The sequence below is a fragment of the Anomalospiza imberbis genome, chromosome 2 (assembly GCF_031753505.1).
Source record: "Anomalospiza imberbis isolate Cuckoo-Finch-1a 21T00152 chromosome 2, ASM3175350v1, whole genome shotgun sequence".
NCBI classification, from domain to species: domain Eukaryota; kingdom Metazoa; phylum Chordata; class Aves; order Passeriformes; family Viduidae; genus Anomalospiza; species Anomalospiza imberbis.
Window position 1 is genome coordinate 48,366,726 of NC_089682.1, and position 27,344 is coordinate 48,394,069.

Below are 27,344 nucleotides of genomic sequence, written 5' to 3' on the forward strand. Positions count from 1 at the left end.
AGGGTGACTCCAAGGCCACACTCCAGTCACTTCTCCAGCGTTCCCTTGCAGCAGTCATGTGAAATAGGGGACACAAGAAGGATCAAGGACTTAAATAGGAAAAAGAGACACAATGACATTTACATTACATTCACATTGCTCACCTGTCCTTTACAGGAATGTTTGTCCGACTAACAATATAGGAAAATATAGAGGCCGACACAGACATTCCTACACATATTTGCAGGCCTAATATGGCAGAAAACAATCCGTGCATGAGTTGAGAAAACATGTTCAAAAGCTTCACACAGCAGCATCTACCTGCCCCCACGCGAACGGTGGGTGGGTGAGTGCGTGTTTGTCCATGTCGGGGGGTTGAGCAGGCGCGGAACCTCTTGTACCCTCGAACTTCGAGCACATGGTGTAACAAAGAACATGGTCCAAGAAGAGCATGATCCCGGTGTCCCGGGGCGCTCCAGCTGTACGGGGTACGAGGAACGGCTTCCTGTTGCAGCACAAGCAGCGGGGGCGGGCGCTGTGCCCGCAGCGACCTGCGGGGGTCGCTGTGTGAGGGGAACGGGCGGCCGGGTCGCACGGTCGCGGGTTCGGTCCCCGCCATCGTCAGGACACCGCCAAAACTTCCCCCTCCCGCGGGAGAGGCCAGGGAACCACAGGCGGGAGGGGAGGTTGGCTTCTGGCCGGGCTTAAGCCCTCCCCAATAGGAGAGTAAAGGATAATGGGGACTAGAAAGACAGCAGCGACGGCAGCTCCAATGGGAGGCGGCCCTCCAGAGGTTGGGCGGCTGGAAGACTCAGCTCCCACCGGCCACACAAAGCTCCACTTAGGAAAATCATCCCTCTGGATCGCCCGGACGGCACGTGAGCCCTAAAGCCGCCGTCAGCGATCCAAGCACCCGCACTGCCCGGATCCCGCGGCTCCTCCCCCGGCTCTCACCACCTGCCCCAAGCCATGGGCTGCTGCACGCCCCTGCCTCCCTTAAGCAAGATGGCGGCGGCGACGTCTCCCGTGCTGCCGCGCGGCAGCCGCTCGCGTTCAGTGACCGCTGCGTCACGATGGCGGCGGCGGCGGGAAATGCGAGCGAGGGTCCAGCGGAACGTCCGAGGGGCCGGGCCGCCATGGACCCCCCGAGCTGCATGAAGGCCCTGCTCCTCGCAGCCACGGAGTACCGCGCCGCCAAGACAGCGCACAGCGCCGCGCTCCTGCAGCGCAGCCTGGAGGTGGGAACGGCGCCCGTCCCGAGAGCGCGAAGGGAGCGGGGCGTGGGGGTGGCTGTGGCGTCTGTTATTATAATGTTTTATGGTGTGTTTACAGAGGTGTGTTGTGAGTCTATAGGCATCCAGGCCAAGCAGATAGTGTATGTCATAAGGGACTTAATTTTTTATTTATCCCCTAATTTCTAGCCCGCATGAATCGTTTCACAGCTTAAAAAAGTAGCGTATGAATGACGAACTGGTCATGTATCTGGAGTTTTCCAGTTCCGTGCAACACGTATTCAAACGTGTTTTTTACCGATGAGGTGGGCTGGCGCATTGTCCTGATCTTCAGGTACAGCTTTGTGTACAATTTATGTGGTGACCTTTGAATTAATCTCCAAGTTACCTTTTTCAAAGACAGATTTATTTTAATTGCTAGAACGTTTATGTGAGAGTTAGTACTCGCTTTGTTTTTTTCTCTATATCCCTTGTAAAGAGATACAGAGGGAATGCACAAAACCAATATTATGTGTCTCCCATATGCAAAATACAAATCGTATCTACCTGTATTGGTGTAAAGGTATATAATTTTTGTTCTTTTCTTATATAGGGTTCCCCTAACTCAAGTTCCATTTTTTCATCCCAGTCACAGAGTCCTCCCAAAACAGCAGTGACTGCCACTACAGATCCTCCCTGCGGAGTGCCACCTTTGGGTCCCTGTCCAGGCCTTTGGAGGGCAGGCTGATTGCTATGTGTTGTGCCATTTGTTGGGTTATTCTTTCAAAATAAATAAACATGGTACTTTCCAAGCATAAAGGAATGAAAAACAGATTTTTTTTCCATTTCTGCTTTTTTCCCCCCAGCAGATGTGAACATAAATGTCCCAGTAGAATGACACATTCTCAGTTTGTCAAGTAGGACATAATCTATTTCATGCAACTCTGTGCTTCGATTTCTGTGTCAATTATATTGTTGCAATTGAGTAAGGGAGGTTTTTTTTCTCCTTTCGTCTCCAGGTTATCTCTGGACTGAAGCTTACCCGTTTTTTTGCTTCAAACCAGATTCTACCAAGTGAATGTCTCAGTTGCCTTGTAGAGCTCCTGGAGGACACTAATATAAACCCTTCTCTGGTCTTGTCTGTGGTTACTTTGCTATCACAGCTAGGTAAGGTTTGCATCTGAACTTTTTATCTTTTGTCTGGGCAAGGGAAGATAAGGCAGATGCTGATTCTGTGTTGTGGGTGATTAATGTCTTGGAAGACGCGTGAGGTGTGAAAGATGAAGTATTTTTCATTGTAGTGGAGTGCTTGGCTAATCCACCTGTTAAGTTTTGCAGTGAGGAGATTTGAAGTCATCCCTGTGAATGACAATGATCATGCTTGTCAGAATTTGTTTATCCACTGGGTATGGTGAGAAATCATTCTCCTGTCCTTTATTTTTGGAGCTGGAAAAGACTACTTTTTTCATCAAGTGAGAAACCTGGCTAGGGTGTGCAAGGATAGGGAGAAATGGTTTCACATCCTCTGTTGTAATAATAATCAGTTGGGACTCAGCATCCTCATGCAGAAGAAGCCAATTCTTTAGTCACATAACTATTTTTACAAAATTTTCACAGACCTTGTGTTCAACTCCAATTGGCTAGTAGTATTCTTGCTCCTTAATTCATTGTTTAGAAAGTGCTTGTGTGTGTAGGTGTTAAGGCTCTCTCCATCTACAGGTGTTTACATATTTCTTTGGTGGATTCTCATGGGACAGATCTATTGTTTGTGCAGGTGCCACTTATTTTTCTCTCTAAGAATAGGTTGTTATGCAAACAAATTCTCATTCTTAGGATTTCTTCACATGGGAACTTACAAGCTACTGCTAGCTTTTGCTAGAGTAGCAGGGCCTAAACCATATTTTATAAGACCTTTCTTTTATAACATCTTTTACCTGTCTGCAACAATCCTCAACTGTCATCACCTCAGTTTATGTCTCCCACTGGAGTGTTTGCTGGCAGTGTTGGCTCTCCAATAGCCTGGCCTATATGCATCAAGTTTCCCAGCTTCAAAAGAGGTTCTACTGCATTTTGTTTGTGTATTAAGATGCCTTTTTGGAGCCTTCCCCCCCCTCCCCCCCCCGCCATTTCACAGAAATGGGACTTCATTGTCCAGGGAGCTCTATGCTCAGAGCACAACTTACATGTACAGAGAAAAATTATCCCATCACTGTTTAGTTTCTCATCATATATGAGTAGTTATTCAACCAAATGATCTATTGCTCCACCTATTTTGCTACAACTGTTTGAGGATTGCCTAATCAGAAGTGGCTTCTATTTATTTATTTAACTAATGCTAGATAACCCTATCAAGTTATCAGTTTGAGTCTACCTTTCCACCATAGCATGAGGCAAGAAACTGAGCTCATTGAGTTTAAGATCTAAGCCTTTGACGTGCAGGTTTCAAGATCTCAGAACTGAAACTTGGTAGGTAGGAGGTAGACTATTCTTTCAGTGTCCAAGCATCTTAAGGAAATGGATTAGTGTTATAATTAACTGTATGTCCAAAAGTGAGGTAGAGAGGCAAGAACATAGGAGCTGTCATTTGTTTATAGTTACCTTTAAAACATACATGAAGAACTGCTCAGAGACTTCGACTTCTGCTTCAACTGGTAGCTAATACAACTGTTTATTTTGCTAATAATTCCTAAATTCCAGCTTCAGACACAGAGACTAGAGAAGCTCTCCAGGACACCTACAATCTGACCAGCGTGCTGGCAGGAGTGGTTCATCGAAGTTCTACTAATCTGAGTGACCCAGTGTTATTAGAGGTAAAGGAACTAATGCTTCATAATGTTTGCATAATTAACATTATACTGTATGCATATAATAACCCTTCAAAAGCTCTGTTGGAAATAATGTTGAATGGGGGAAGTTGATCTTAGCTGTGTACTTTATTTGCTGTATGAGGTGGATATGACAGGAATTTTACAATTTATAGAGTTCTTTGTACTTTCTTTAATCTTAACCGTGTTTCTCACCTGTTCTAGTCAAAGAGCCACAAAAAAATCCCATAAAGCAAAAATTACAGCCAACCAAAAAAATGCTGCTTTTTAAAAATTATTTCAAGAAGTCACTGCTTGAGAGCTCAGAAGATTGATTTCCAGTTGAGGTATTTGGCTGTTTCTCCTGACATAAGCTGTTTCATAGCACAAGCCTGGAAAGCTGTAGCTGCCTGTTTTCATGGGAGGTTTGCAGAGCATATGTGGCCTCCTTTTTTCTGGTCAGTGCTATCTGCCAGTGAATGCCAGGTGCTGTGCTAATCAAAGCTTACAGGGAAGGTCTGACTATAAGTTTGAACTCGCCCATTTTAACCCATCCTTAAAGTTTTCTTTATTTTTTTCAAATATGCACAGGTTTTCCTCTAAGCTTTCAGCAAGTACTTGCTGGTTGCCTGTTGTCACTTGTCTCTTTCTGAAAAACAGAAAATTAATTTACCAGTAGTCCTGTGGCTCTTGTTCTGTGGAAAATAAGCCAGGCATCCAGTAAGGATCCCCTTTCTTGTGGTTTGCATATTTCTCAAAGCACTAGGAGTACCACAAGATCTAGGGATCCAAGTGACTTGCCAGTCAGTAGGAGAGATTTTGTAGTCATCAGATGGATCCATTCTTAAGACATTGAAGCTCTTAGGTATCTGAATGGTTAGATTTTGTTTTAACTGCTAACCTCTGCTGTGATTTTTGTCATATTTGAGAGTATTGACTTCAGTTATGTGCCAGAAGAGTGCTGTATGGAGGACTTTACTACTCTTAGATCTGTTGGCAGTCTTTAGAGCAAACCTGTTTTCCTGTAGGCATCCTTTCTACCAGAGGTTGCAAAGTGCTTTTTTGGATTTTCATGAGACTTCCAGACCTTTCAGTAGGACAAAGCCTGTTTATCACTGACAGAATGGAGAACTTGCTGGTGAGGCAAACGTGGAGAATTGAATGTGATGCCTTGAGAGCCTGACCTGGAACAGAGACTAGACAGAACTAAAAAATAAAGAAGGTATTTATTAAAAGGCCTTAAAAGGATACACCTTGGCCAGTGCAAGAGCCTGGCTGGACTCAAAATGGTCACAAAATGGACAACTGGTCAGAAGGTTTCACACTTTTATAAATTTTGATCCATTTACATATTGGGGTTAATTGTCCAATTACAGCATCAGGTTATGAAGTCCCATCCTCCATGTTTGCGCTCTTCAATTCATCATTGTTTATGTTTTTTGGTCCTGAAGCTTGTAACAGCTGTCCTTGGTTCCCAAGCTGGAAAAGGATTGTTTTGTCCATCTACCCTGTGAAGAGAATTTACTAACACTTAGTATGAAGCTCAGAGTTACACACCAAGGCAGTACAGAATCTGAAAAATATGAAAGCTAAAACTTAAGGCATCAAATGGGCTGAAAAGATAGCTCCTCTGTCAAAATAGAATCTTAATAATCTTTTTGGGCTTTTACTAAGTACATCAGTATGTTAGGACATTACAATGTGCTTGCAGCAGCTTGTGTAATATGTTTATGTTAGAGTCTGAAAATTAATTCAGTTGTGGTGTCTTGATATTTGTCCTCTCAGCTTCATCTTTTGTAACATTCCTCCTGAGATGGTGTTGGAGAAGCATGTGAACAGTTTTCTGTTTCCTCAGGGTATTCAGTTGCTGCAGAGACTAACCTACAACGTTCCCATCTTTTGTGCTGGTGCCAACATCGATGGATTAATTTTGTTTCTAATGCATCATGTGTAAGTGTGTACTCAGTGTGTTTTTTTTTATGGGAAACAGCAAGCTAAGTTTCTAAACTTTCTGAAGGCCACTAGAGTACTGTACTAACCTGGTCTCCAAAGTGAGCTGTGCTCTGAAGTTAACAGACTTTCCTTTGAAAACCATGTACTTGTTACAGATTGTCAAATGCAGTGATTGTGGGACTTTGAGTGATGGAGTATTAATTGGCCTCAGCCCACTTCCACACCTCTGGGAGCAGGGAGCCTACAAAGAGAAAAGTCAGGAGGAAATTCATGCTTGTCACTAGGAACAGACTTGGTAGATTAATAAAAATTTGATTCAAGTGCTCTTGTAAGAAAGCTAATGAAACTTATAAGTATATGTAATAAACAACCTCTGATAGCAGTGATCTCTAATAGTTTGGGTTTTTTCAGGTGTACTCAGTTAAAAGCTGCCTACACTGCATGGATGACAATCTGACCTTTGCTTTACATGGCAAAATGGTGTCTCATTAAAAAACAAACTCCTGCCAAGACACAAAATATAAGTCCCCCAACTACCCAGCTCTCCCAGCCCCCACCCTACAATTTCTTGTAATTAAATTCAGGATGCTTTGATGAAAATATCTTTTGGGCTTTTCTTTTAAGTCAATCCACTGAAGATGAGTTAACAATACCCTGCTTAGGACTCCTGGCAAACCTCTGTCGTCACAACTTGTCTATTCAAAGTCAGATAAAATCTGTGGTAAGAGCTTTGCTTTTGTGTCATGATTCTCAGGCTTAAGGGTAAGAGTTAATTGACTCCATGTAATTACCTTAGTACTTCTTAAATTTTCTTTCAGCAGTGATAACCCTGACCTGCTTGTTCTGCCCAATGGGCAGTTGTTTCTCCCATGTTGGGGAAAATAACCAGTAGAACAGGAAGTTGAGTATCCTCTTTCCAGTGGTACATTGCTGTGTTGTTGCCCTGGCTTGTGTTATGTGTTTGGTTTTTGCAACTGTTCTCTGCAGCTGAAAAGTGAATTTAAAATTTGATCATTCTTCCATAGAAAAAACTAAATGTCATTAAAACATAAAGACTGTGGATGGATTTTGGTAAGCAAAAAGGAGATTTGCCTTTCAAAAGGTAAATAGAATAGCACTGATCTTCATGTCAGGGTCCTTGAATCCTCAAATACATATACATATCTGAATTGCTTGGTTCCTGTGTCTTCATAAATCAGTGCAAACATTTTATTTTTTAATTCAGAAAGAGATAATCTACAGAAAAGCAAATGTTGTTCTGTTTACCTTGGAGGAGAGGCAGGGGGCAAAAAAAAAAGGAGGAACTATTGTCAGATCTGATCATTAATCAGAGACGAGATAGGAGTCAATATTCAGTGATTATTTTCTCTTATAGGCTTTAGCAAAATTACTTTCTCATCTTTCTTTAAAATAACGATGAAATTTCTTCCTTGGTTAGTTCTCTGTTGTTTTGGGGTGTTTTTTCTCATGTTTTCTTATACAGATTGAAAAGAGAACATTAACATCAATGCCAGTATTGTGCAGTAGAACAATGAAATTACTTTCCTGGAGAACTGTTACCATACTAACTTATTTTTGAATTATTCATTATTTGTATGGCTTATGTATAAATATGTCAAACCTGTAAATTTTGTGTGTTTGTAATACCTTTGTTTCTCCTTTTTGCTGTAGAATAATGTGAAGAGTTTCTATCGTACCTTAATTAGTTTTTTGGCCCACAGCAGTTTGACTATGGTTGTGTTTGCACTTTCGGTATTATCAAGCCTTACCTTAAATGAAGAAGTTGGAGAAAAAGTAAGTGTGTCTTTTAAGTTATTTCTATTCTTAAGTTGTAGATAAAACCAATTGTCGCACTGGCCAAATTAAATTTTAATTCCAGCTAGTTTTAATAAGCAAGACACCCAGTGAAGTATGTGCCTATACGTAACTTTCTTCTTCCTTTCAGCTCTTTCACGCTCAAAATATCCATCAGACATTTCAGTTAATATTCAATATTGTTGTAAATGGAGATTCTCTAACAAGAAAATATTCTGTTGATTTACTCATGGATCTTATGAAGAATCACAAAGTTGCAGATTATCTCACCAGGTATGGCTCCGTTTCCTAAAATTATTTTTCCTAAGCTCTAGTTCAGTTTCTTTGCTGTATGCTATTTTAATTCTAAACCAAACACTAGGAAAAAAAATCCCAAGAATGTTGCTAGTTGATTATAACTGCTATATCTGAACCTAAAGGGTTGCCGGGTTACTAGTTTGACACAGAAGTGTGACTTAAAACCTGTTTTTTTCATTGTCACTGAAGGAACATTGAATACCCTGTTCTGTAATGTTTTGTCTGGACAGTGTTGGTAGTCAGACAACAAGATGAGTAGCTATCCTGCCTTTTACAGTGTTATATAATCTTGAAGTGGAATAGTATGGTTGAAGTTGTAAGAAGTATTAATTTTATGGGAGGGGGGGTGTTAGAGTGGTTCTGTGGAGAACTTGACTAATAGTTCTGCAAATTCTGCTAATTTAGATGCTAATTTTCAATCTAAATCAAGCAGTAAAAATAGCTGAAAAATGATAGCTTATTTTAAGGAATTTGCTTTCATTCTTAGTGATAAATAAGTTTAAATATTCTTAATGCTTGTGCTGTTTCAAATAGAAATTAAGTTATCAAAACCATCAATGTACTTGAAGTGTTTGGGGGTAAGAAGGAGAATAGGGCACTTTCATTCATCACTTGGTGTAAATGTCTAAATGTGCTGAAACTTCAGTTTTATAATTTTTTCCTCTCTATGCATGCTGTAGATACAAGCACTTCACCTCTTGCCTTGGTCAAGTATTAGATCTTCTTCATGGAAGGGACCCTGATTCATCATCTAAGGTATTTACTTTTCAGTTAAAGGCAAAGAGGCTACGTTCCTACTCTAGTTTAATCAGTTATTATAAACAGGTTCTTTGTGTACAAGGGTTGGTGATGAAATACACTGCCTTCAGGACTCTTAAATGACCTAGAGAATTCACCAAGTTTATATTTTCTAGTTATTCAAAAGGCTGTCAGGTTTAATTTGTAATGTTGGGGGTTTTGCCAGGTTGTGTGTCTGCTTTCAGGCAACAGATGTAAAGGCAAAAAGCCAACATAAACACCTTTCGTGCTTTGGCTGATAAGAAATTTTGGGATCTACCAGGAATGCAGGGTATCCCACTTTGCTCTGTAAACCTTGAATTAATACTATTCAGACTTCAACAGGTGATCAGGGAACCCTGATGCTAATTTCAGATGTGTAGGAATAAGTGTTGTCACCTTAGCTGAACAAATAGATGCCACTTCTGTTTAAGCAGTGAACTGTTACATTCGGCTTTGTGTTGTTACCACCTTATGTAACTAAACATTGGCTGTCACTAAAGGCTAAAATATGAAATGTGAAAATGTTGGGGCTAAATATATCTGTGAAACAGATCTGGAGCTTTTATCTATGGATGTGTTACACATCTTAGTTAATAATAGATGCTACTATTTCTCTCTGTGTGGTTTTGCTGTTATTTATTTGGTTTATTTAGAGAGGCATGTTGACATGGAGCTTTCCAAGGTGGTTTTCTCTTTGTGCATGCTCAGAGAATGGATGTGCATCCATTCCTGTCTCAGATTGTTTTCCCTTTGACAGCTTTCTTCATGCTGAGTGTATACATGTTTGTACTTTTACTGTATCACTAGCCAGCAGTCATGTCAGAAGAAAAGAATGCAATACACAGAATACTGTTACAAGCCTTCACCAGTCCAATGAACTGTTTCTGCTGCTGACTTGGCTTTAAAGAAAGAAAATTATTCCTGAGAAAACTTTAAAAGTGCTAAAAGGAGTTGCATAGAACTTGCATATCTTTTTAGACTTGTGTTATGGGAGTTGCAGTTTCTGTATAAGTTCTTGATTTAAAAGCATTTGAACTCTTCTTCACACAGATCTTAGAGCTGCTGCTTGCCTTCTGCTCTGTGCTAGAACTGCGTCACACCCTGCAGCAGGCGATACTGGAACCAGCTGGCTTGCCAGTCTCTGCAAACAGACTTGTGAATAGCTCAAAGAGTTTTGAACCATCTGTTGCATTGGTGCACTTGTCAAACCAACCATTGGAAGGCTCTGAAGACTGTTCAGGTCTAGCATTGCAACTACTCAAAGAGATTTTTGAGGTACCAAGACTGATAACTGAATTTGAAGAGCTTCTTAGTAGCTCTTATTTTTAAATTATTTTTAAACAACTGTTATAATTTGACATGAAAAATAGCACATACAAAAGTACCTGTAATAAAGTTCATTGTAAAACAGTTATGTTGAAATAAACATACTTCGTAAAACAACTGTTCTTTTAAAGACATACCATATTTTAGAAATATGTCTGTGTTGTAAGTGGAAGACAAGGCAGTTTATGAAGTCATGAGGTAGGTAGAACACTATCAGGGTTCCTTTCTAGGACTTACAGAAATGAGGAAGTTCCTGCTGTTTCTGTTGCCTGTAAATTTCCTCCTCCAGCATGATACTGGTCAGCCGTCTTAAACCTGAAATTGCAAGAGGCTGGAAAAGCAGGAACACAGACTGGTGCAGGAAGGGGTAGAGTAAGCTTGGCTTCCTTGTGCTGTACTTTTAAATATTGACATAAAATGTCTTTACTACAGGATGTTATTAACAATAAGAATGGTGAATCAGCTGAACACTTTATGGATCTTTTGCTGCCTGTTCTTCTTGATCATCTTCAGATGCCAGAACAGATTGTTGATGAGCTATTAGTGAAGAAAAAGTGTGAAAGAATGGCCAAGGCTATTAATGTCCTGACAAATATCCTTTTTATGTGCTTATTGGCAGCTGATTTATTATTCCTCCACCATGATCTGCTCTAAGATATTAAAAGGCATGTTCACCTTGGGTCAGTTTAACTGCTTCTAATGACAATAACTGCCCTGATTTTACTCAGGAGTGTCATCTTGCAAGATCTAAAGTAGCTTTCTAATTGCTGTGAAATTATTTTGTAATACATTGGTGCAAGATAAAATGCTGTGGCTATTCAACAGAACAGAAGCCCTTTGTTGATCAAAAACAAAGATGAGTGTTTTCCATTGAAATTGTGTGGGGAATTTGGGTGGCCATCTTATTGAGCCATGTAGTGTTGTTGCCTAGCTAAGTCAAGTGCAGCTCCCAGCCAAATATGAAACACATTTAGATAAAGAAACAAGGAAAAATAATGTGGAATGATACAGTTTTACACTCCTCACTGAGTCCTTTGTGTCCACAGTAAGTTTAGTAAGGAGGCATGACTGCAGGGTGTAGTCCTGCATCTAAGCTGAGTTCTGTGGAGAAGTCTCTGCTAGATCACTTCTAGGTAACTGGGTCTTGTATTAGGGACTGCTTGGTCCCTGCCATTTGTTCACTGTGCTTCTTTATGCCACTCATTTTATTAAGGTTTGCCTTCACTGTCTGTTTCCAGTAAGTGTGTGTATTAAATGAAAAGTGAAGCTTATTTGACTTGTTAGGCTTGATTTAAGTGCTTTATGTTGTTGGGTATTAAAAGCGTTTTTAGAGGCTCTTTGCTTTGATGCTCTAGGTTTTGTGCCCTAGCCTTATTATTACAGAATGTTGCCTTTTAGTGCCTATACCTAGGCATAAGTATATTGAATTTATTCTTAACTCTGCCTACTGCTCTGCAGAGATGACACACTGAAAATGCATGTCTCGAAGGTGCTGACTGCCAGCCAATGCACATGTCTGATAGAACACCAATTTCCTTATTGTGGGATTGATACTGGTTTTGGGACAAAATTGGTGGACTCTAAAATGTGGTGAGCACACATATTTCTTTAAAATCTAATTAGGCATGACTGGTGTGAGAGTTGTGATATTGTTGCAATGGAAAAATATGGTAGTTGAAAGTACCATTTAAATCAATATTGGTATTAAATTAAACTTAGTATTTTGTGGAATAAAAAGTAATCTTGCTGGTCAGTTTGAATGAACTGAATGGATAATGTTTTTGGCATAAGCTGGAGATCCACTTATGTGGAATAATGACCTCAAACCTCATGCAGTAGTTCAGGCTGATCCAAGTTGAAGCTTACTAAAACTGCTCGTGGCATGTGATTCCTCGTTTTGATTTTATGCAAACTGAGTTCTAAAATATCACACATCACTATAGGGAGCAGTTGTTGCACTGAAAATTAAATACATGTTTCTTTCAGCTCAGTGTTATTATAGCTAAAAGTCAATATAGCTATAAGTTATAGCTAAGCTATAGCTATAACTTACAGCCAGTTTCACTGGCCAAAACCCAATGAAATATAATTGGACCTGTAATTAAACCCTTCTCACTTTCAACTGGAATTGGTGTTTTTGGTCTTCATTGTTGCCATCCTTGACATGCTGGAGAAGCTCAGGCACATGTTCAGGGAACTCAGTATGATCTCTTTGGTTCTAGCATCGTTGCCTTGCTAGATATATTTATTTTCTTTGTGAAGGTATTTATTAGTTTTTTTTTAATTGACTGGATTTGTCAGTGCTGATTTGACATATCTCACCTTTTTTTTTTTCACCCAATTTGCTTTTCTATTTGGATGTTTAAAAGCAAACTTGCTACTGATATTATTTTGAAAACGCTTGATCTTATGAGCAGATTGCAGCAGGATGTACCTGGTATGAAGGTCAGCTTCTACAAAATGTTACAGGTATGATTTTAAAATGTTTTATGAAATGTATCTGTGAAATAAAGTGTCCCTGCACTACAGTAGTTTTAGTTATAAATGTTTTGTATGGTTATCTGCGAAGTGGTAAAGCTTCTAGGAAAATACAGTGCCTTATGCACAATTCCTAAAGGTTATTTTGCTATTAATTCTTCTAAAATAACAAGTAGTTTGCTTTTACTCTAGTCATTGGTTTTGGTAATGCATATGAAATCATATTTTAGCTGTCTGGTAAGAATGATCCTTTTAAGACTGCATTATGACTGCAGTTTAAAGGTAGCAAACTAGAAAACAATTACCACAACAATACAATAATTTGTGGGGTTGGTTACTATTTAATATGTACATCTAATTTGGAACTTTGCATGGCCAAAACAGTTTCTGGTACCTATTGGTCAGATGATACCATAATAAATTACTTTATAGGTGGAAAAGCAGTCCAGAGAGTCAAACACTTCTTGCTGTTTTGGAGATTTTTCATTCTAGAATGGGAAATGTGTAATTTAATGGGTAACAATGAGTTTTACAGTCCTTGATTAGTCTTTATAACTTCCCCTAGTGACCTTTTATGTTGAGTATCAAGCACATGAAAATTTGCAAGAATTTAGCCTCTTTACCTGTTGAGTTGCCTTTAATGTGTAAAATGTGATTTCAAATACTCAGAAGTATAGACCACTTTTAAAATCACATGTTTTCCATGGACTTCAGGCTCAGAAACTTAGAAGGGCATACTTTAAGAAGGTAGCTTAAGTTTGGAATAAAACATTTCTGTGCTAATGGGCCTTGATATTGTGATGTTTTGGTAGTTTGCGTTTTGTGGGACTTTTTTTTTTTTTTGTTATCTGCCGTATCTTGTTTTGACCAAACTAATTTCTTTTTTAGGATCAGCGCTTGATTACGCCTTTGACATTTGCTTTAACATCAGACCATGGAGAGCAGGTCCAGGTGGGGCTTAAAATCCTGTTTGAGGTTGCACCCTTACCAGATTTTCCTGCCATATTGTAAGTATTTTTGTGATACCCTGGTTAGATTTGACATTTTTATGGGCTTAGTGATATTCATGTTTTTCACTATTTTCAGCTCATCAGAGACAGAAACTTTAGAAAAATTACCTTGTTTGTGCTTTATGTGCACTTACAAGACCACAGTGATCCTGGAGGCCAGAGGAAGCCATCACAATGCTGATGGTGTTCATTTTATGTCAGATCCTAGAGAGCAGAGGAGCAATTGACTCCTGTCCCTGTGCTCATTTGTCTGAAATCTGTGCTTGGAACTTAGGGTGCATCTGACTGTCAGATTGCTCTACAATGAACTCTGTCAGATGCGTCATTTTTCAGTTCCTAAATCTTTGCTCACCCTTTTGCAGTATCTTCCAAGAAAGAATAGATTAGGGTAAGACGCAGGCAGATGGCAGTTCAGGTAGTATTTAAGGTGGTTTAAACAGTGGAAAAAGTATTGAGAAACTCTGTTTGATGGAGTCCTTATTTCCGTAGATATAATAAAATACAAAATAAAGATTCTAAATCTTTTAAATTTTAAATCACAACCTGGAGTTGAACCTGACAGATGTCAAGGCAGCAAGAAAGACCATTACATCAGCAGCAAAAGCCATACATGAAAATGTGTGCATTTCTGCTGAGTGAAGCAGGGGACCTGTTGACAAAGGACATGGAAAAGGTTGACATACTAAATGCCTTGTTTGATATTCACTGATGAGGATTCCCAAGGGCAGAGCAATGTCCCTGAGAGCAATGAGAAGGCCCAGAGGAGACAAGACATACCCTGGGTGGCACAGGGTCAGGTTATTGAACATCTAAAGTAACTGGGTGTACAGAAGTCCAGAAGACCTGACAGGATGTGCCCTTGAGTGCTTAGGGAATTGCCTGTTGTCATTCCAAGGCCACTCCAGAATGCCTTGGAAAATTTGTGGTGATTGGGACAGGTTCTTGAAGGCTAAAAGTAAACAAATGTAACTTCTGTCTTCAAGAATGGCAAAGATGGTCAGTAGCACCCTGAACTGCACTTGGCAGAGTCCTGATGACAGGGCAAAGGAGGTGGTCATTCCCCTCTGCTCAGCTGTGGTGAGACCACACCTGTAGTGTTGTGTCCAGGCCTGGGCTCTCTAGTGCAAGTGAGATACGAACATCCTAGAATGAGTCTAGTGTATTAACACAAGGTGATACTGCAAGAGCTGAGCTTGCTTACTGTTGGGAAGACTTGCAGGGTTCTTATCAGTGTGTTGAAATGTCTGAGAGAAAGGAACAAAAGAGACAGAGCCAGGCTTCCCAGTGGTATCCACTGACAGGATAGATGTAGGCACAAACTGAAATATAAGAAAAAACCTTTTAGATTTCTTTAAATATCAGAAAAGATACCCTTAACTGTAAGGTGAAGTCAAACCGGAAAAAGTTGTCCAGAGAAGTTGTGGATTCTTCATGCTTTGAGAGAGTCAAAATTACAAGGCATAGTCCTGGGCAACCTGCTAAGAGCAGGAGAGTTGAACTAGGCAGCGTGTAGATGGGTCCCTTTCAGTCTTAATTATTCTATAATTATATGGGCTTGTGGATATAAGAAATATTTTTATAATAGCCAGTAATTAATAGTCTGGCTGAAAGAATGAAGGATCTGTAAAATCAAATATGTCTGGAATTGTACAATGGAACAGCCAAATAACATGTCTATAAATGCAAGTTAAAAATAAGTTATGCTCGCTTAGGAAGCAGTTGAGACAGCACTTCAGTGAAGTGGTTGGGATAGCTTAGTAATTAAGGAATTTATCAAGAGCAAGAAATTTGTAACTGGTGCCTCTAAAATCAGTTCTTGATTTATCATTCTTGTGAAACATGTTATTGGCACCTGCCTTGAAAATACCAGCCACAAGTTACATACAGACACTTGAATATAGGTGCTGAAATTACTTTTTTCTAAGATTTTGAGTTCTCTTTCCTATACAGATTTAAACATATTGCATTTTTGTCTGCATACTTAAATTTTGGTTAAAACTTACAAAATCAAATGTGCTGTATGCAATACAGTCTTGTAAAATAGAATTGCAGACAATGAAAAACTGAGGTTTATTGGTTGCACTCTGCCTTTTCTTGATTTAATCTTATAAAAATTCTTACTAATGCTTTATCCATCTTCTTTGAGACAAACAGTGGCCTAGTTAATTTGAATAATAACAGGTGAAATAACCTGTTTCTCAGGTTCATAGGAGATATGATCTGTTGCTCAAAAAGAGCTGAGCACTATGCCCTTTCTTATGAGATTCTGTATTTGTCTCTAAAGGTTAGCCACAATACACTTTTTCCCCTTTTTCTTTATCTCTGGCCAGCTTGAGCACATGCCCAACACGCATCTTCATAAGGTGTGATAATGCAAATGTGACTGTACATTTTGTTTTGAAATCGATCTCACCTCCAATCCTTGCAATGCTGTTTGTAGCAGGTTGTGTTATTAATAGCCTCATGTTTATGCAGGCTGGGTGAAAGCATTGTAGCAAATAATACCTACAGACAACAAGAAATGCAGCACAGAGCAAAGAGAATCCAAATCCAGGCACCTGTGACCAACACTACTTCAGTGAGGTGTTCTTCATCCTATCCTTCAAGTAATGACTCCAAAGCTTCAAATATTGAGGAATTAATACAAAAAGTTCATTCTGGACTAGAGGTTAGTAGAATTTATATATCCTTGTGGAACATTTGACACTTCTGTCACTGGGAGGGATAGAAATTATAATACAAGTGTCAGACTACCATGTGTGGAATTGTTAAGTTTGGTTTAGATTCCTGTCTGTTTTTAACGTGCTCTTTTTACTGAGCTCCTGAGCAGAATTCAGAGCTTGAGCTACACCTGAAGGTAGGGCTTCTTACTGAGGGCCCTCTCCAGTGGGTTTGCCCAGAGTCATCTTAGCTGTCAGATGTGGAGGCAGGAGCCAGGTGCAGTCCAACTGCCTAGACTTGCAGGAAGACATACAAGGAACCTCCTCCCTCTGCTTCCTAAGAAATAGCCTGTAATAGCGTAGAGGTGCTGTGGTACTTCAGAAAAGTGTGGTTCATCTCTTGTGTGCCTTAACATGCATACTGACATTCTCCTTTTGTTGGCTGTAGCTGGCTCTACCACTTGCAGTTCAGCTTTTGTGGCCTTTTTGGAAAGTTGCTGTTATTATTTCAGAAGGCAGTTTTTACTTCCCTCTGCAGCAACTTGCATTGTGAATGAAACACCCAACCAGGCACCACATACTGTGTACTGTTTTGTGGGCCATCCTGGCAGATACTAAATATATCTCCTTTCTCTTTTCTGTTCAAAGCAAGTTAGCTGCTTTGTATCTACTTTGGACTGAGAGATTGATTGTTGATTCTCTTTTCTTTTGGCTTAAAAGAACGGTATGCAAATTGGGAAAAGGAATAGAAGTTTCTTGGCAACAGCTTGATATCTGTATGAGTGGTATTGCCTCCAGCCTTAGCTTTGCATCTCTTATCTCTTTGTTGTAACTGATAAAAGTGAAACTCAGAGAGCTACCATCTCAGAGAGATGCCAGAATAACAGTGAAAAAGGTCAGGTGAGTCTTCCTTGGCTTACTTTTTACTCTGCCACTGGATGCTCCCATTGATCATTCTTTTCAGGAATGCATGACAGTCTGTGGGTGCATTACTGTGTTTATATTAATGTAAATCAAAGCAAGCACAGCTGCCTACACAATACTAATGCAGCAGCTTCACAGTAATGTGACAGACTGTAAACCTGATTAAATTATTTTTTTTTTAGAGAAGAAAGTCATTGATGAATTGTTGAGTGATTCTTTTCTTAGACCTTCTAATTAGTAATTCAAAAGCAATATACACATTCACTTAAAATATCCAGTACTTGAGTTCTCTCTGTGTATTGTGTGAAGCTTAAAGGCTTGTAAAAATGTAATTGAGAGAGCACTTTTCATAGTACCACTGTTCAGAGAGAATTAAGGTGATTTCATTCTTAGAGTAATTTCTATGTCCTTTAGATATTTTAAGTTTGCAAGAAGGAAAATAAACTACTTGTTTCATACTTTAGCGTCATAAAAATGAGCTGAGAACTGGAGCTACAAAGGGTCTCCTGTTAATTTGCAAAAAGCATTCTTACATGATGGTTTAGGATGGTGCAGAGATGGTGGCTTTTCTGTAGGTGCTCAATATATGAACAACTTGCATAATTTGCACTTGGTTGTGCATCAGCATCTGTGAAGAGCTGCTCAGAAGTGGTGTTGAAGCAGCACTGCCTAAGAGAAAATATCCTGAAATCACCAAATAGCATTCTCACTTGACTCAGGCATATACTTTAATAAACACCTAAGACTCGTTGTACCATACATGGTGCATTTCCTCTAGTAAGTCACTGGGTTAACACAGTAGATTCTGTAGGTCCTCAATAGTATCCTTTCCAGTATCCTAGAAAACTTTCCTGGGCCTTTTCTCTTAATATGTATCTTGAGAAAGCCACAGAGTATGAACAAGGAGTTTTGCATTTCAATGGTTCAATGCATGAACCATATGCATTTTGTGCTGTTAATCTTAGGGCAGATTATTTTAGGTGTCCTATGAGGGGCTTGCTAATTCTCCAGCAAAGATTAAACCAAGGGAAATGATTTTACCTTCTTATAGTGCTGGACTGATAGTCTTCTGCAGATGACTCCTATCAAGCCTAACCAGTTCAGTTGCTCACAACTTTTCTCAAGGGTCAGGTGGATATCTTTGAGTAGATAGCCTCAGATACAAAAATGAGAATTCAAAAAGTCTGGTGGCAGGGGGAGTTCACAAAACTACTGAGCTCTTTAGGGACATGTTACCTGGGTAGGTAAATAGAAATTTCCAGTATCAGTAATTGGAAAATGTTTCCACAGATGAAGGAGCCCTTGGCTGATGTGAGGATATCTGACATAATGGATGTGTACGAGCAGAAGCTGTTGGCGTTAGCAGTGAGTACAGCCTAATGTGCATGGGGACGCTGCAGTTGGTACTTTCAGAAAATGTTAATGAGAAATGTTCTCCCTATATGCAGTCTAAAGAAACAAGGCTGCAGGATCTACTGGAAGTAAAGGCAGTAGCTCTGGCTCAGGCTGAGAGGCTGATGGCTCAGTACCGGTGTCAGAGGGCCCAGGCTGAGTCTGAGGTAAGTACCGGAGCTTCAAGGTGGGACTGAGTAATGATTATCTGGGTAGCTTTAACTGTGACCACATGTGAAAACTATACTGCTTATCTGTGCTTGCAAGTTAGGGCAGTCCTAATTTTCACCATGAACATCCTGTTTTCCTCTAGACTGTTCTTTGGCACAGTTTTGTTTAATGTCCTTTCCCTTACAAGAAGTCAGCAAAACCAGCCTGCTCTGCTCATTACAATTTGTTGACCATTAGTGGTAATTCAGCAATATTAAAAAGTGATAAACCCACTTACTAGAATTCTCTGTCGAATTTGCTGGTATATAAAGAACTGTTTCCTGTTTGTCCCTTTTGATTCACTGGTCAGAGATGAACTTACATATAAAGCTTGCTTTTATAGGGTCTGGATTTGAGCTGCACATTGAAAAGTGAGAATAATTTATATTCTTTAAAGGTTATATTAAAGATTGTGCTACTGGTTACTAAATCCACAGCTAAAATGTATCATCTTTTACTTTGTTCTTCCCTCTTCCTTCACATTGTCTATACATGGAGCTAAAGGAATGTAGTGAACCAATTAATTTGTAGTAAATATTAGGTGAGAGAATTTATTTTCTTAATGTAGATGGTGACATTTTGGTGTTAGATCTATGGCCTCAAGCATGCCAAATACAACTTGAGAAACAGAATTCCCTTTAATGTATATGGCTTTTTTTTTTCTTTTTATTTGGGGGTATCTTTCCACCCAAAGGCAAGAACTCTTGCTGCAATGCTTAAGGATGCAGAACGAAAAAATGAGGAGCTTAACGATTTGCTGAAGGCTCAACTGGTAGAATCTGAAAGAGCACAGACTGATATTGAACAGCTCTTTCAGCACAACAGGAAATTGCAGGCAGTTGCTGAAGAACATGAAATACTAAAAAAATCCACTCTTGATCTCCTTCAGAGGTAAGACATGTAGGATCTCTAAACAAGTATTTCATATGAAAAGCGTTCTGATGTCGTTTACTGTGCTAGGCACATTAGAAGAGCAACATTACATGCTGTGTCATGTTTTTGAATGAAAAGTGTTTTTTTTTCCTTCTGTATGCTTGTCAATAAGGTCTTTCAGGAACTCAAATTTATGTTACATTTAACATACTTAAATTTATTAATATATTAACTTATATTCAGCTTTCAGTGGAATGAGAACTGTATGTGCTGAAGGTCCAGTTCAGGAAATAGCACAGGCTTTGTGTAAAAAGAGAGCATTGCTCTCTAAGACAGAACTAACAATGCTTATTTTCTGTTAGCATTATATCATGCTTTCAGTGTCTGTCTTTGATCTTACATGCTGTCTTGATTACATGCTTGCAATAATTCTGAAGAAACAGCCAATATCAGTGTGTTTGCATAATGTAGGACTTGGTATTGTTGGTCAAGTCTGTAACAAATTTGACTTAAATTAGGTAAAAGTGAAGTGTGGAGGAAAGAGACACATTGTGTGTCCTGAATTATTTATAAGCATTATTTCTTTGGGATCTTAAGCTAAAAAGAATCTATGAGACACACAAAGTACATAAAGATAGAAAATACTTGAAATTAGAATGTGCTTTGGAAGAATAAAGACTTAAGAGAGCTTGGACTTCTCAGCTTACATGAGCTGACACTAGGTGTCAGCAAGGCAAAAAAAATGGTAACATTGAGATCAAGTTTCTTGCTTAATAACGGGAGCAAGCATTAGTAGATAATTTTGAAAGCATATTGCTGCCAATAAATGAGTCATTGAGGGAGGAAAATGTATAAAACTTTTTTCCATTACTAGATTTCTTGAATAAGTGTCTAGTATGCTCATTGTGGAAGTGCCTCTATTTTTGCTTGAATTGTAGGCAGTCACACTCTTTGTGAACATGTATTGTCTAATTCATGGGAAATAAATCACTCTCAATCTAGTATCTAACAGTTTTAAATTGTCCAAACTAGGAACAAAACTTTCTAATCCTTACAATGTGTTTCTAAAGCAAAAGCTTACTTTTTAAAACAACCTTCACACTTCAAAAATGAAATATGTTCCTTAAAAACAATCAACTGACTGCCATCAGGGGATAGAATTTGCCTTTTGGTAGAAAGGTAGGAAAATGTTTGCTTAGAGCATGAAATCTGCCTCATAAGCCTGTATTAATTACACACTGCATTGTCTTCAGTATGTTCAGTTTCTAGTATCACAAGACAAGATCATAGAAGGCCATAGACCTTAAGGGACCCTTAAAGGGTCCCTTAAAAAATGACTGACATACACAAACTGTTCTAGATAAGCTCTTTGCAAATTTCTAAAGGTATTTATAGTTTTGTCAGTTCTTAAGTTTTCTGGTGGAGGGAAGTTGCTTCCTGTTCCTTAATGTTTCAGAATATGTAAGGGATCCTCTAAAGCTTGGCTGGTTTGTTTGTTTGTCTGTTTTCTTCTTCCAAGTCAAGCATTGGAACAGACTGCCCAGGCAAGTGGCTGAGTCACCATCCCTGGGGTATCTAAAAGATGTGTAGATGGGGCATTTAGGGACATGGTTTAGTGGTGGACTTGGTAGTGCTGGATTAATGGTTTGACTCAGTGGTCTAAAGGGTCTTTTCCAACCTAAATGATTCTATGATTCTAAGTATGTTCATTTAAAAAAAAACAGTCCCAAAAAATCTAACACACTAACAGCCAGATGTCACCAAAAAACACTCAGCTGAACATCCCCCTTCCAATAAAAAACACCTGGCTTGTTGCTTGAGTAGGTTGATTGCACAGATCATATGAAATATTTTTATTTGGCAAACTATTGAAGTAAAAGCTCTCTTCAAAAGCAATTACATTTCATTTGTAGGTATGGAACAACTGAAAGACAATATAAAGATCTACAGATTACTGCAATTCACTAAATAAACAAGTGGAAGCAATGATGGAACTAAATTAATCACTCAAGCAGCAGAATGGCAGATCAGTTCAGTCTTTTAAAAGCGAGTCAAACAGTAAAACTAAATAGCACTTTAGTCTCAGTTTTTCAACTGTGCTGTAAGTAACATCTGAGAAGTGAAGTGAGCCAAAGATGCTTCAGGGTTGGTTTATACATTTATGTTTGATGAGAATCTGTAGTACTGACTGTGGTTTATTTTATTTGCGTCTTAATTGGTTGGAGGTGGTGAGGGAATATCAACAGACTTCAGCAATAGTAGGAAGAGAAAGATGATGACCCAATTCTTAGGTTCACTTGGGAGAGTATGGGGGTGTTATTTTGGTTGTTGTTGAATTCTTAAATGCTTTTATCACGCAAAAATTTCCATGTATTTTCTTTTAGCCTGCGTGTTTTCTCTTAATGTTGTCAAGTTGGAAAAAAAATCCCAAAGCAACCAACCCTACTCAATGAACACATTTGAAAGTTATATTAGAAGTCATGATGGGTGATATTCTGCCTGTGGTATAAAACATCTTTTTCAACTATAAAACTAGCATTACCTGTGGCTTCTTGAAAAGTAATTTTGCATGTTTGATGGCTTAAAATAGAGGTCTGGTATACCTTTCACCAATGTAACTAAGGGAATATAGGTTCTTCTTTGACAGATTTTATTTAATACATAACTTTTCAGAAGATGTCTTTAAAATATATTCCTAGGCAGGCCTTGTATTCAGTTGAGAAATAAAATGCTGTTCTTGGATTTACTTGGAAAGTTCACTTCACCCTTCCAGGCTCTTGACTTGTCAGTAATCAGAGCAAACTCAAACTGCCTTGACTTCTGATTCAGATGGAAAATTTTCATTCTGATACATTAGTTTCTTACTGAATAAATTTGGCTACTTACATTGAATGGTGCAATATGCAGCTCAGGGTAGCTGGGAAGATATTCTGATGAAAGCTGACCTTTGTTAATGCCAGTCTGGAGAAGCAGTTTATTATATAGATACTCTTGTACTGCCACAGAAATGGAGACAGTGGAAATATATGTCCCTCCCTCTTGCTATAGGCTGCAGCTTAGAAACTGGTAGATAGGAAGTGGATAAACAAGTAAGCAAAATTGACAGCAGATGCCATCTAGGCAAGGCAAGTGGCAAGTAGAATATGCCTTAGAAATTAGTCTGGCTGGTAATGGAAAAAGTAGATTAGCTTCATAGAGTGTCAAGTGCTCATGTTAGAGCTGTACTGCTGGTAGATGCCAGTACCTCTGTATTAAATGAGTGTGGAAACTGAAGATTACCCAGACTAGTGAGAACTGAGGCAGGCATGTACAAAAGCTTTGTCGCTGTCTTATGGTATGATCACTTTTGAGTGCTGTGTGACAATCCAGGAGATGTTCAGAATGGGTTTGTTTGTGTATAGATACAGGAATAATGCCTGAAACAGGTTTTACTAATTGCATTGTCTCTTCAGAAGCATAGCAAGAGCTGAAACCCCAGCATCTTTAATCACTAATGGCAGGGAATTTTTGCTTGCATTGAATGACAATATTAGTTGTGCCACAGTATTTTGAATTATTTGTGGCTGTGATCAAAGGCACCAGTTTCTGGCCTTTGTGCTCCAGGTATCAGCCTTTTCAGTAGTTCCTACCATGATCAGAGAGGGGCAGTGACTGGGTCATGGTGGCAGGAAGGAAATAAGATCTATCTCTGCTCACAACATGCACATTCATAGGTTTGATGATTTGAAGCTCTTGACAGCAATAGGAAATAATACAAAAATCATTTTAGCTTCTTAGGACAGGGAAATGGTGGCATATCTCAATTTAATCATTAACATTTATTTCTCTGCTCTTTTAGGAATGCTGCACAGTTAGTAGAAAGTGAACATCACAGAAATGAATTACAGCAACAGCTACAGGAGAGAGATGGCACAATAGCAAGTAAGTCACCTACCTAAAGGTCACTGAAGCTAGAGAACTAACTGTATTAATGAGATGTTGTTATTATGGGCTCTAGATAAGCTGCTATAACTTACTGAGCAACTTGTAAACCTTAAAAGTTGGGCACCAATACATAATTTAATAATTGAATGAAACAAAACCAAATTTTAATATTTTAGAAAGTATGCATGAAGTTGATTTCCCAGACTTGACTGACTCTCTGCATATTGTGTCCCTTCAGGATCTTGCAACATGTCCATTAGAACTGTTTTCTATACAAAAGCAAATTAGAAGAGCTTAATTTAACTCTGCAAATTACTGGAAGCAACCACTAAAATTTAGCAGTAGGTGGCACTACTCAGTAATTCAATTAGCAGCCATGTTGGGTCTAGAAAAAATATTAATAAAAAAAGCCCCTTGTTTCCCAGCCCAATGCAGTATCTGTTTTCTAAGTTTGGCATCTGATCTTTTTATGTGTTAATTTTCTTAAGCCTTGCAACAGAATATAAATGTTCTGGAAGAAAAAATAAAAACTCAGCAGAAAGAAAAAATAGATATGGAACAAACTATCGATATTCTTAGAAAGGAATTAAGTGAAACACAGCAAGCAAGGGAAGAACTGAGTGTCAAGGTAAGGATTTACCTGATCCTGCATTCCTGAGACTGGAGTTTTAGGTATGTGTTTAATTGATAGAGTTGGTAAATCAGTATTTTGGTGGTTGAATATCTAAAGACCCTAGAGTAGCTGATGTAGTGGTGGACAAAGAACAAATTCTCTCAACATTAATTGTGTACCTCTTGAGTTTTAAGTCAGGATCAAGTTCTAATGAGACTCTGAGGCATGGAGGCAATACATAATATTGGGAAGGGAAAAAACCCACCAAACCTGTGGCAGAATGTTAAAATAACAGAATGTAACAAATTCCTCTTTAGTAGTTTTGACTACTGAGAATGTAGGTCAGCTTGCTTTCCCTCCCTTTCTCACATTGAATTAAGGTACATATGTATGCACCAAAATGTGCCTGGGATTCTTTTGATCATTGAAATTCTAACCAAAAAAACCCCATTTTTTTTCCAAGAAAAAGTGTCTTCTTTCAAAAGAGAGATCACTTTGGCTATGCCAAGTTAACAGGATAATATTAACAAAAAAAAAAAAATCAAAACCCAGAAAATTAATCCCCCAAGTTTTAGTGCAGCCTATATGTCCTTGACTGCAAGTAAGACTCCCTCTAAAATCACAAAGCAGAAATTCATTTTACATGCCAACTGATCAGCAAATGCAAAGTTTGCAGTCTGACAAGCACATTAACTGAATTCCATTTCCTGGAAGCAAAAGCTTAATCTGTTCAGGCAATATTATTCAGTATATAGCAAATATTTCTTTTGTTCTTAGTAAATATTTACTGCTGTGGTGCTTGAAATGAAATGTAGATGGTAGCACAATGATAACAAAGAGGTTGGTGCTTTCCCATGGTATCCAACATTTTGCAGTGTGGCAGTAGCTGTAAGCACTCATGTGCACCAGCTGTACAGCTGAGGGAGATTGCTGAACCAAGCTTGTAATTTTAAAACTGCTTTTTAATTACTTGCTTAAGTTCACCACCAGGCCACTCAGCTTTCACTGTATTACGTGGTTTTCAGTTGATAATAGAGGAAACTATAACATTTTGTTTGTTTCTGCAGGCATCTTCTCTGGAAGTTCAAAAATGCCAGTTGGAAGGCTGCTTGGCAGAAAAAGAAGCACTCATAAATCTGCAGAAGGAAAAATTGGATGTACATACCAGCGTGATTGCAGCAATTCACAAACTAAGTGATGGCAAGCAAAGTGCAGAAACAGTGAACCTCAGTTTATAGGGCTCTGTTTCCTGTGCTTAATGTGTTCTGTTAAGTGAGCTAAATTATAGGGGTGACTGCCAGCTTTGTACACAGCACAGGCAGTTTGGTTGCCTTTTTGCATAATGCAATTATTGCTTAGAAAGGTCAGCAACAAAATAAAATGTTATTAGAGCTGCTGAATTAAGGGGTTTAGTTGGAGTTTTGCAAACTCAGTTGGGAAAGAAACTGTCAGTGTAATGGGTTAAAAACATTTAGTGTGAAAGTAAATTTGCAGACATGGGTGCTTTCCCTTTAAATGTCTTGGTCATGGTGAAGGGGTAAATAAATATTGGGAGGGCTTTTGTTATTTGGGTTTTTTCCCTCCTTTTCTACCAGAAACTGCTCGAGTAAACAAATTCTAGTAGGAAATGCCAAGCATGTTAATAACTAAATTGATAAATGCCAGTTTGACTTTGTCAAATGGTGGAATGGGAGGGAGAAGACATCAAGCTGCTCACCAGAGTAAGGTGGCAATATGGTACATGTGTGCGGAAAATGATACATTAATCTTTAGCATTTATGTGACAGAATCCAGAGTATATAAATATTGATTTTTTTTTCCCCACTGGAAAAATGTACTGTTTCAATATGTTATTCTAAGCCAAGTGTAACTGAACTCTGGGCTGCATAGAAAATAAATCCATCAAGACATTGTGACAGCATATCTGTGTTCTTTTGTGGCAGTGTTTTCCCAAATGGTAATGAATAGTGGCTAATGGAACTAACAAATAAACTGATGTCTGTTTAAAATTTTGTTTAAAACATATGATTGTCAATACTGTTAAAAAAACCTGGAGATTTTTGTACTTAATGCAAAGAAATACCTGTGTAAGGGGTTTGCTTTTAGGCATCGTGATACTACCAGTTTTATAATCAAAATAGTTCTGTAATGAAGTTCCCAGTGCTGTTTTCATGTTCATGTTATGTGCCTTATCCACTGCGCTATTGGACTTTTTTTCCCTTTCCCCACAGGCTCTCTCATTTAGTGCAGGGAGTAGCTGGCACCAGCACAAAAAATAGCTCTGTAATAGTCGATTTTTAATTATCTGAGTCATGTCATGTTGTCAATTGCATGTTCTACAAGCAGAGACTTTTGTGCTGTCTTAGTTCCGAGCACTGTCACATCTCGGTATTGGGCACTCCTTTACTTCTTATCTGAAAGTAGCTGCCTTTTATTCTACATAATCTGAAGAAAGTTTTCCATTTAATGGGTGGTTCTATATGGCTTTGTATGTTATTTCATTCATACCTAAAAACACCCTTAAATGTGTATTTATTTTTCTGTACTGTGTGTTTTCTGTGCTCTCTAGTTCACTTTTGGTGTACTTACTGGGAATAATGACACAATAAAGGGGTTGGAGTTGATACTCTTCAATTCATCACCTGTTGTGTGTTGTCTTCATTTTAGCACTCCTCTTTAGTCTCGATTGTGCATCCTTTGATCTTTTTCTATTTCCCTGCTAGTGGTTTATTTTAGCCTTTCACTTTCCCCTTCTTCTCCATCTCTTCACCTCTCTTTCACTACTGATTCCAACTGACAGTGCCTACCATTTGCTTTTCCCTGGTGGAATCTCTTACTGAAATTGGGAAGTTTTCCTTGTGTGCTGTTTGGATCTATTAGTGGAGTCCTTCCCACCCCTAGGATAAAACAGTCTGTGGAATGGTACTCTTACTTTTGTATTAAGTCCAATTGATCATCCTCACCTTTATAGAAGATGGAATGGGAAACTTTATGTGAACCAATTCCTTTCATTGTCCCCCTCACCCCACACTTACCTCTGTTATAAACAAGGCAGAGCTTTTTACTAGTAGTGGTAGTAGTGTGGCCAAAATACC

The 27,344-nt window shown here is 38.8% G+C and overlaps 1 protein-coding gene across 1 annotated transcript; it reads left to right on the forward strand.

The window, feature by feature from the left end:
- Positions 1 to 968: 968 nt before the first annotated feature.
- CIP2A (cellular inhibitor of PP2A) lies at positions 969 to 26,887 on the forward strand. The gene is given in 22 exon segments (XM_068180829.1): positions 969 to 1,217; positions 2,210 to 2,357; positions 3,888 to 4,000; positions 5,850 to 5,944; positions 6,572 to 6,668; positions 7,619 to 7,741; positions 7,893 to 8,035; positions 8,740 to 8,815; positions 9,890 to 10,114; positions 10,598 to 10,757; positions 11,614 to 11,755; positions 12,535 to 12,634; positions 13,532 to 13,650; positions 16,129 to 16,321; positions 18,528 to 18,602; positions 18,686 to 18,796; positions 19,534 to 19,730; positions 21,626 to 21,663; positions 21,666 to 21,747; positions 23,551 to 23,633; positions 24,125 to 24,264; positions 25,317 to 26,887. Coding segments are annotated over 22 exon segments (2,796 nt in total). The 5' UTR covers positions 969 to 1,052; the 3' UTR covers positions 25,488 to 26,887.
- Positions 26,888 to 27,344: the final 457 nt, after the last annotated feature.